Source organism: Oncorhynchus keta, unplaced genomic scaffold (genome assembly GCF_023373465.1).
Source record: "Oncorhynchus keta strain PuntledgeMale-10-30-2019 unplaced genomic scaffold, Oket_V2 Un_contig_5557_pilon_pilon, whole genome shotgun sequence".
Classification (NCBI taxonomy): domain Eukaryota; kingdom Metazoa; phylum Chordata; class Actinopteri; order Salmoniformes; family Salmonidae; genus Oncorhynchus; species Oncorhynchus keta.
In genome coordinates, this window is record NW_026288367.1 from 189,776 (window position 1) to 200,244 (window position 10,469).

Consider the following 10,469-nt stretch of genomic DNA (forward strand, 5'->3'; position numbering starts at 1 on the left):
TGTAGGTCATATGTAAATGCAAAAATGTATGTGTCAGTATATGTAGCACATTTCATGCCATCTGCATTAATTACAAAAGGCTAGACTTATAGGAAAATTAAAGGTTTATTTGTAGTTGGTAAACAATATAGCGTACATAGTTTGTTTAAAAATACAGTGAGTGATTAACTTCAGTGGAATTTTTAAAATACAAAATGGCCAATTGAATTCAAATGATAACCAAAGATGAATATATACACACTACGTCGTTACTGACTAGCTTAGTTACCGTTACAACATTCCTCAGTCATTTAAATGCTCTCTCCTTTGTTGTGGCTACTGTAAATCAAATGGGCTATTCACAAAAAAAATAAACCGAAGAAATCGCTGCATGAATGGTTTCTGATAAATGCCCAAAGACTAATATAAAAAGGTGCTTTTATCTCACATCGACACCCAAAACAGTCCTCACATCCAATCTTCTCATATAAAGTCGCAAGCTTTGTTTTTCTCAGGCAACGATTTGGTTCAGACAGTATAGGGAGGACACAGCAGGAGCGGGTGGGGGATACAACATTTTTGACTAACAGGTTCAACCGTGCAACGAGGCACGCCAGCTCTCCCATTAAATACTGAAGGATCACGCTTTTTCCAATCGACAAAAAGCACTGTTGGCTAGACCAGTGTTTCCCAAACTCAGTCCTAGTCTAATTAGATGTATGGTACATGAATTAGTAGTTGGAGGTGAAAATAAAATTGCTGATGCAATTAACTTGGATAGTTCTGGATTTCCATGTTATAAAGAATGCCACCCCACAAATAGAATGCCATCTTAACCATGTAACCGTTAACTGCAATACATCATGCCAAATTATTAGCAGTACGGTTAAGGAGGTAAACCTAAAAAAATAGCAACAAGTTTAGTGTCTGTCTGCTGTACAGCTTCTAATATCTGCAGTGTGCAGTTTGGCAAATTCACACTCCACCCAAAACAACCTCTAAAGACTAAACAATATGGACTACGAGTAAGAGCAACAAATCAAAAACATTTCATCATCCTTCTCACAGAAGTTTAAATCAATTTTTAGAAGGCCTCTGGAATTTCTTACACTTCATTGACGTCACCCATTCCTAAACCTATCTGTATGTTCAGTTTCTTTTAACAAAGGAACAGTTTGTCCCAGTGCTGTACTAGTAGAGACTAATATATTATATATAAAAGGAAAGATTCCGAAGTAAAATGCTTTTGTGTCTGCGTTGTCTGTCTCCCTGCCCGATGAGTGCCCACTTCCTGACACTTCCTGTCTGCGGGGTTCTAGAGCAGGGAGCACTTCCTTCTCCTCTTCTTGACGGGCGGGGGGCAGAGGACCGCCCGGATGGCCTCGTCAAACACAGTCTTCAGGCCGCGCTGGGTCAGGGCTGAGCACTCCAGGTACTTCACCGCACCTGAGCAACAGGAGAGAGAATGAGGAGACTGTTACTACTAATGCATGGCTCTGAAGGGTGTGCATGTGCAGTCCAAGCAGGAGAGAAGCCAGTTACTCTTCACTCACTCTCTTTGAGACATCACTTTCTAAAGCCTTACTCGGAGAGCATGACTACATCCTAAGTAATGCATGAGTCCAACCACTTTCTCCTGGTTGAGAAGGATATCTGCATTCAAAGCATGAATTGTCCCTAACAGTAAACACACTCCCTAAACCTGCATTCATTGTCACTGATAGACACTGAACACATACCGATCTCTTTGGCCATGGCCAGGCCCTGGGGGTAGGTGATAGGGGTGAGCTTCTTCTCCCTGAGCTTCTCGATGGTGTCCTTATCGTCCCTCAGATCCAACTTGGTGCCCACTAGGATGATGGGCGTGTTGGGGCAGTGGTGCCTGACCTCTGGGTACCACTATGAAGAGAGACCACATCGGGCATGTCACTTTCATAGGGTTTCCATTCAATTTGTCATTACATTTTCCACAACTTTTCAAAAGGTTGATCAATATAACCAGTAAAAATCAGTTTAATCTTATGAAGAATCAATATGGACTGTCTTTTCCTAAATGCAGCTCTGAAAAATAGAGCTAGACAATATAAATGTGTTTGAACTGAACATCATGTGCTGTAGACAAGCTCCTTGCATTGAATTCTTAAGAGCTACGATGAGTTGCTCAAACAGGGCACCCACCTTGGCACGGACGTTTTCAAACGAGGCAGGACTCACGAGGGAGAAACAGATAAGGAACACATCCTGGAGAGAGAGAGATAGGGGGAGGGGAATAATCTCAGTCAGTACCTGTGATAATCACTTCCGTAATCACAGTGTTCCTTACATACAAAGGTGTGTGTTTCCTTATATCTAAAACGTCTTTATTATTACCCACAGAGACGAGGACTATGCTATTTTTGACAGAATGTCCTGGAAGTACACAAAGGACTCATTACAAACAAAACAATCGTAAGGAAGTTTCAGCTGTTCCCATGGCAATGCATGTCTGGTCTGTCAATCTTACCGTCTGTGGGTAGGAGAGGGGGCGGAGTCTGTCATAGTCCTCCTGTCCTGCTGTATCCCAAAGGCCCAGGTTGACTGGTTTTCCATCCACCATCACATTGGCAGAGTAGTTGTCAAACCTGTAGGGATCAGTCAACCGCTATGAGTTTGGGTATAGGCTAATAATCAACTGCAGACAACAAAGGAGAGAGAAGTGTATCCTATTTAACTTGATGTGAAAACCTAAAGTGCCTAGCTGTATGTATCAGACTAACTATAAATCATATTTCTAGAAGGGAATAGAAGAACATCTATAGATCAACAGGTGAAACAATAAAGCATCTCCCCACCTCTTTTGGTAGAAAGCTGAAGGATGGCCCTGGAGAAATGTAACCATTTCAATTCAGACTGACCTATAGATACAAGGACTGACCATCCAAGATATCGAAATGATAGACCAATTTAGACCTGTGACACCAAGTTAGGGCAATTAATTATCAGGTAGAACAGAAACCAGCAGGCACCAAACCTCATGGGGTAAGAGTTGAATACCCATTCAGTGTTGGTTTACATTTACAATAATTACAAACATTGGAGTTAAACAAGCATACATTTTGGGTTCTGCTGGGGTATGACAGTTAAACTAAAGTCATGGGGCATTTATCAGTTATATTCTTTAAGAATCAATGGGTCTCTCTCATTCATTTAAAAGTAAAAAAATGGAAGTAGCAGCTGCAGATTTCCCCTTTAACATTATTATTTGAATGTTTTACAGTATTCCCTCTTATGAAGAACTGGTTCAAACTGGTGAAAAACTCTTGGCAAATCTGACCAGTGACCATCAATAATAGAAAACCTGGTCACTTATCTAAACCAGTTTATGTCACTGATACAGATCAACATAACAAGTTAGTGCCAGGTCAGATAAGACCTAAAAACCCTTCTGGTAATTTATGTTGCTGTGTTTTCCCCAAGTATTTCTTCCCCTAAGGGAGCGCACACACCCCAACGAATGTCGATCTGTCGGCCATCTGCCGTTTGTTTGGCGGGGGGACTACCCCGCCAGTGAACGTCTGACTGACAACATTTTCATGTGATTCTACATGTACAATTGGTTAGCAAATTACGTCTGGCACTCTGTTTAGAGATGCTAAGTACTCTTGGCTGGCAAACGCTACCGGTATGATGCTAAGGCCCCCAGGTTAGCATCCCAAGCTGCCAACAAACATTTTCCCACCAAATCCAATTGAAATCTTATTTGCAAGTTTAGGTGGGGGCAAAAGATAGCTATGTAGAGATTCCCTCCCTACCTAGCCTGAATAATGGTTGTGGAGACTGAGACAAGGGGATAATTATAGAGGGGTGTGGTGCTGGGGGTGTCTGGCTTCAGGCGGTTCCCAGGCCAGACCTCCCAACCGGGGGCTGTAGAGGTACTCACACTGTGGGGATGTACTCTCCAGGGAAGGCGTTGGTCGTGTAGCTGATCAGCAGACATGTCTTACCCACAGCTCTGGAATAGGAGAAAATAAAAGGCACATGTCAATGTTATGGAACAAATCTTAGGTGTGCATGCCATATGCCAATTTTATAGCATGATGTCGATCCTCTGAAAGAACCACGCTTAAGAACCACGCTTAAGACATGGCTATGGTCTATTATAGAGGGCATTGAGGTCCCTACCAAACTTGAATCTGGGTGGATGGACAACACACACTTCAAAATCTACCTTGAATGATTGAATGCCCTGCAGCCAGGAACTCAGACTTGGTTCAAATGAATAAGGTTGAGATTAGGCCTAGCCTCAGCCAAGATGTCTGATGCCATGCTCTACACGTTAATACATTGATGATCACACATTGATGATTAGAGGTCGACCGATTAATCGGAATGGCCGATTAATTAGGGCCGATTTCAAGTTCTTTTAAAAAAAATCAGAAATCTGTATATATTTTTTACACCTTTATTTAATCAGGCAAGTCAGTTAAGAACACATTCTTATTTTCAATGACGGCCTAGGAACGGTGGGTTAACTGCCTTGTTCAGGGGCAGAACGACAGATTCAGGGATTCAATCTTGCAACCTTACGGTTAATTAGTCCAACGCTCTAACCACCTGCCTCACAAGGAGCCTGCCTGATACGCGAATGCAGTAAGAAGCTGAGGTAAGTTGCTAGCTAGCATTAAACTTAATCAATCATAATCACTAGTTACTACACGTGGTTGATGATATTACTAGTTTATCTAGCGTGTCCTGCGTTGCATATAATCGATGCAGTGCGCATTCGCGAAAAAGGACTGCCGTTGCTCCAACGTGTACCTAACCATAAGCACCAATGCCTTTCTTAAAATCAATACACAGAAGTATATATTTTTAAACCTGCATATTTAGCCAGTTTTAAAAATCAGCCGATTAAACGGCATCTGCTTTTTAAAAATCCTCCAATAAATCGGCATCGAAAAATCATAATCGGCCGACCTCTATTGATGATCACACATTTCACACCAACTCAAGTCCGTAAATCTTTGAAATGTAGCAAAGTTACTATTTCAAAAGATAAAAAGCTAGCCGACGAATGGGAGTGGACAGTTATATTACCTCCTTTAATCAAAGAATAGAACAGTTCAGCCGTGGTTCCATCTATGACACGTGGCCTTTAATTTCTCCTGCTGCCTACAATATCCACCACACCCAGCCCAGAGGGTACATACTCTGTTGTGTACACCCTCCCCTCCCCCCTACACATTATGAGGAGTGCCCAAACAGATCAGAGTTTTTCTGATCCGGTCATCCAAAAGTGCACAGTTATTTGAATGGCTAAATACCAGCCAGGCGAGGAACAGGTTTGACCTGCACCACTAGGGTAACTAAAATATGTTACCAAGTTTGTTGCCTATTTGTTGGGTAATACCTACCTACCAACCACTAGCAAAGAGTTTGTATCTACCTGGTTAGCAAACAGAGGTTGGTGAAGTGCAGTGAGTCACCACGTCTTATTACCAGGCTCACACCTCAGGTTTGACCTGAGGCCATTTAACTTGGTTGGGAACGGCAAACATCAAGGAGTTATACAGTCTAGATGAAATACTCCCTATGATCCAGACATTAATATTCATATATAGAGTGAGTCAGTCCATCTGTAATGGTCTGGGATAGTTGAATGCATTCAGTGGGTAAGTGACTAGGTATCCCCTTTCCCTCTCTATACTTCACACCTGGAAAATGTTTCTATGGAAACATTAGCTTGCTGGCAAAGATGAACTGTTTTCACAATTTAGATTCAATAAAATAACCAAGTAAACAATGACAGAAATAAACTGGAGACAAGGTTTACTTGAGCCAAAAAAAAATACAAAAGCTTAAAATACAGCTTGCCAAGTACCTCAACTCCTCCATTAAGTTGAGTGCAGTTTTGAAAGGAACATCCGAATCAATACTTCAAAAATATACATTTGTAAACCCTTACATGTATCTATGTTTGTCCTCTGTTGCGTGCCTTTATTTGTTTGCTTTAAGCCCTACCTTTTAATAAAATGTTAATCAAATACAATCGCTGACTGTTTCCATGTTGATTCAATTGGTCCCATCGCATTTGCGCGGAGTTGCCATCATACAGCAACAGGGAAACAGTCGGTGGTTGTATTTTATTAGCGTTTTATTAAAAAGTATGATTTCAGCAAACAAATGGCCTGCAACAACAGAGGACAAACACAGGTACACGGTAAGTGTTTAATCATTTACATTTTTAAATATCGACTTATAGTTACTAGTGATGGGGGAAATCGATAGTTACATATCGCAATATCATTTTTGGCAACATTATAGCCGTATTTTACTCCAAGTATCGACTTGTAAAAAAAGCAAAATAATAAATTGGTAGCGGAGTTGAGATACTTGGCTAGAATATAGACATGTTTCAGCTAGAATATAGACATGTTTCAGCTAGAATATAGACATGTTTCAGCTAGAATATAGACATGTTTCAGCATCGGAATGTACACAGCTATGGCAGAGCAGTGATTTAATTCATTAAGTTTACACACCCACTTAATTTAGTCACATTGATGGGGACTAAACCAGCTGATTTACAAATAACAATTGTGAGAATAAGCATGTATTTGCTTGCGTAATGTTGGATTGTAATTGAACTTGTTAGTTTGGTAGTTACCTAGCCTTTAGCTAACTTTTCACCTAGCTAACTACCGTTAGCTAGCAAGTTAACACATTTGCTAGCTATATTATTTATTTATTGACATTCACACCAAATATAGATAGTTACTTAGCTATAATGGTACATCGTGTATTTATAGTTAGTAAACGTTCATAAACTTACCCGTCCCCAACCACGACACACTTTATGGCCTGCATTGTTCCGGACCGTACTACCAGACTGGTCCAGATGCGTCGCTAAGTCCTTTTACTAGGCTTGGGTGCTAGCTTAGTTACCCACTATTTTGTCTTAACTTGTTCAAACTTGAAATGTCTGTAGTTATTTGGTCAAAGTAAGACTGATTGACAAGGTTAATGTGTGTCTTTTCGAAAGTGTCCGATAAAATATATATTTTTGAAGTGATCTTGCTACATTCCCATACTTTCTCAACTGGAAATTATGGAGCAAACAGCTGCTACCACCCATTGAGGGAAAAAAAAACAGAGCTGCGTTTTACATCGCAAAACCGTGCGGAACTATCCGTTCACCGGGTCACTTCCGGTTGCTTTAGACGCCCACGCACGGATTTAAATCACTGATGTGCAGTAGTTTAATTCTAAAACAAAAGACAGTACATTGTGAAAAACGAAATAAGCATGAAATTAAGAAAAGGGATGTGAACTTGTATCTTTCACACAACATACGTCCAATTATTTATAAGTAAGTTAGCCGTTTGAAAACGTGTACCAAAATACACTTTTGAGAAGTGTGAACAATTTTCAGTTTTCAGGTAGCGTGGAGTTAACAGAAGATAATATGCTGACATCGTGATGTTGATATACGGTATGGTATGCAAATGTATCTGGTATACATAGTAACCAGAACAGTATACGAGAGACTAGTTTATCCAAATGATTATATTCTCCAAAAAAATAACAAGAGTATTTACGGACACCATAGACAGTTACACCATGATGACGTTGCCGGATATCATTGCATTGCAACTTCCGTGAGTCACACCAATGTTCCGTTTGACCAAAACTGGAAAAGAATGGTGGATTTTTCAGTTGGGGTGGGGTACCTCGTCAAAAGACAAAAATATTAATGTTAAAAACTCCAGACAACGATTGCAGTATGCACTGTTGTATCTTCTTAACTTGTAAATAAGATTCCGGTGGTAAATAACAATCTCCGTTGTATACATTGTTTTATGGCGGGTCTGTCTTATTTAGTGTTCCGTTTTTCGGGGTCCGCTGGTCGGACTTATGGGGTGTTTTCTAAAGGATTGACGAGGACTTTGTTGATATTTTTTGATCTCGCGTGGCGACTGCGAATCAGATTCCCATACCTCTACCTCATCGCTTCGATGATGTTCAATGTGCGATTACAGGTAAACATATTCCCGGCTAACCTTGCACCTAAACGGTGCATACAGTTAGCTAAAGCGAACATTTTATCTTCACAGATTGACTGAGCTATTTTAGCTGCTAGCTAACGTTCGTTAACGCGACAGCTAAATAAAAAATTAAGGTAATTTGCTAGTTTGCTAGCTAATCTAAGAAGCCACAGCATAAGGTTTGGCAATGCAAATCAAGTTTGAAGTACAGTATCACGTCCATAAAGGAGGCAGATTTAGACAGCCACTGCCCACTTTGACACGTCATGCTTTGTTGAGTGTCATTTCTTGTTTTCATACATTTACAATATGTCAGATTTCCCATTTTTAGCTAACTGTCTTTGTATTTTCCTATTTTGCAGGTCCATATTGAGATTCACTGAGTGTGTTAGAACTGCCACAATTGAGGACCCAACACCCCTGACTGCTCATTAGTGGGCATCTTCAATCAGAACTTCCCACAGAAACCCTGCAGACCTCACACAATCAACAATGTGGAAGAGGGCACTAGTATCAGGGGCCAGTGTGACAATGCGCAATGTTACACGACCGTTGTCTCAGCCACCCCTTGTCACAGGAACCCAGTGCCTTTGCTTGGGAAGGACACCATGATGATGTCATTAACAATGGCCACCGGGGTGTGCAGAGATCTGTGAGGTTGTGCTGGGATATATCCCTCACAGCCACTCGCCACCAGAGATTGTTGAGCTACCCATCTGGTCAGAGGAGACATAGGAAAGGATGACCAGTGGAATTCAACACTGCCTTTTTGTCGCAGACCACAAGGAGGACTGAGAAACAAAAATTACAATGACAACAACGGAATGAATGTTTTTGGAACCTTTCTTATTTCTTCTTCCTCTTAGAGTTCTGTTTGATGTGTTCATCAGTGCTCATCTGTAGTCGTCTCCGAAGGAAAACTGGAAACTTGTCATATAGTTCCCCTCATAATGAAACACAAGTATCCACTAGCTTGCATCTCCACCGCATGACATAAACCAGTGCATGTTTTCTATTCTCAGTGGTTTGGGCATTGTTTGAGCGGTTTTGGAATAGTTTGTTTGCCAATGGAAAGATGGTGCAGTGAGTTGGAAAGTGGAAGAGGATACATTTCAGTGTAGGTCAGCAGGGCTGTTGTTACAACCTTTCAGTGTAGCTCAGCAGGCTTACTGTTACAACCTTTCAGTGTAGCTCAGCAGGCCTACTGTTACAACCTTTCAGTGTAGCTCAGCAGGGCTACTGTCACAACCTTTCAGTGTAGCTCAGCAGGGCTACTGTTACAACCTTTCAGTGTGGGTACGGTCACCTTTCAGTGTGGATACGGTCACCTTTCAGTGTGGGTACGGTCACCTTTCAGTTATAGAAATGGCAAGGTGCTTGTTGTGTAATGTGCATCCTTAGTGTCACTTCTTCTCACTGATTTGGAATGGAATGTTGCAGTGTAGGTGTCAGACAAACAGGAAGGATCCAGGAAAGGAATGACTGCATGACACACAAACACACACTTCTCTCTATCGGTCAATGGAGCTAACGAGGTGGCATTTTAGATTTTAAATAAATGGTTTATGATTTTGAGGTATGCACTCATCCTTATTTCTCAGTAAAGTGTTTGTGGGTTTTGTCAATTCTCGAGTCACTGTATTAAAAGGGTAAGGAATTTAATATGGTTGTACCTCCTTGGAAACAATAAATTATTAAACAATCAACTATTTCTGTCATTTTATATTCTATGAAATTACTTTTAGGTTATAATCTTCATCATCTTGGATTCATACACAAACCTCTACCCTTCTACACCCTCATGGTAATGTTTATTTCAGTGGGTAAGGTCTATAGTAAGGATTTTTGTGTTAAATCTGTTATTTAACCCGTATATCTTATCCAATCTATTATTAGAGAGTGTCCAGAGGGCATAGCAGAGATACCATTTCGAAGAACAGTGTGACTATTGAGGTCATTCATTCATCCTCTCAAAATGGATTACATAGCCCACAGATAATTTACAATGTGGATCAATTAATTTAATTAAAAGTGGATTTCAGACAATTTAATTACAGTCAATTCAACATATCCCCTTATGGATGAAGCAGGACATTGTCTGCAATCAAGATGATCCATTGGTCCATTGAGCTGTTAAAGATTGTCTTAGAAACATATTGTAAGGGAGTGAACATTATAAGGGTTACATGGAGAAAATCAGACCTCTGAAATGAAAATGGTTCGCCCTTCCTTCAGCAAACATAAGAACAAGTGACCCCCTATACCTAAAATGAGCATTTAAATAAAGTGAATTGCAGAGAACATGCCGTTTACCCTCACTTCTTGGACATGCCAGAACCTTAGATATGCAGTTTTAGAAACTGTTCTTCATCCTGTAAACATTATATGGCAACTCAGGAATGTTGACAGCAAGAGTAGGGGTGGAAAGATCTCCTTTATTGTAAAAACATGAATCTTTCATCCTAT

At 40.6% G+C, this 10,469-nt stretch overlaps 2 protein-coding genes across 3 annotated transcripts; one reads left to right on the forward strand and one right to left on the reverse strand.

Moving 5' to 3' along the window:
• Positions 1-86: 86 nt before the first annotated feature.
• On the reverse strand, positions 87-7,151 carry LOC118375816 (ras-related C3 botulinum toxin substrate 1-like). 2 transcript variants are annotated; one of them, XM_035762421.2, is made up of 6 exons: positions 6,791-7,133; positions 3,899-3,970; positions 2,483-2,600; positions 2,158-2,220; positions 1,719-1,878; positions 87-1,425 (listed from the first exon to the last, which is right to left on the reverse strand). In XM_035762421.2, exons 1-6 carry the CDS (start codon positions 6,823-6,825, stop codon positions 1,295-1,297), a joined length of 579 nt encoding a protein of 192 aa, XP_035618314.1. In that variant the 5' UTR covers positions 6,826-7,133; the 3' UTR covers positions 87-1,294. The 2 variants fall into 2 exon arrangements, with proteins under 2 accessions (XP_035618314.1, XP_035618315.1); XM_035762422.2 differs by having other exon boundaries at positions 1,365-1,425; positions 1,715-1,878; positions 6,791-7,151.
• Positions 7,152-7,524: 373 nt separating this feature from the next.
• On the forward strand, positions 7,525-9,709 carry LOC118375817 (small integral membrane protein 10-like protein 2A). Its single transcript, XM_035762423.2, has 2 exons — positions 7,525-7,997; positions 8,366-9,709. Exons 1-2 carry the CDS (start codon positions 7,818-7,820, stop codon positions 8,384-8,386), a joined length of 201 nt encoding a protein of 66 aa, XP_035618316.1. The 5' UTR covers positions 7,525-7,817; the 3' UTR covers positions 8,387-9,709.
• Positions 9,710-10,469: the final 760 nt, after the last annotated feature.

Coding starts and splice junctions, on each gene's coding strand:
- LOC118375816 (XM_035762421.2), bottom strand. CDS start 6,825: ATGCAGGCCATAAAGTGTGTCGTGGTTGGGGACGG. Junction 1,879..2,157: donor TTGAAAACGTCCGTGCCAAG/GTGGGTGCCCTG, acceptor CTCTCTTCATAG/TGGTACCCAGAGGTCAGGCA. Junction 1,426..1,718: donor GGCCATGGCCAAAGAGATCG/GTATGTGTTCAG, acceptor CCTGTTGCTCAG/GTGCGGTGAAGTACCTGGAG.
- LOC118375817 (XM_035762423.2), top strand. CDS start 7,818: ATGGCGGGTCTGTCTTATTTAGTGTTCCGTTTTTCGGGGTCCGCTGGT. Junction 7,998..8,365: donor TGTTCAATGTGCGATTACAG/GTAAACATATTC, acceptor CCTATTTTGCAG/GTCCATATTGAGATTCACTG.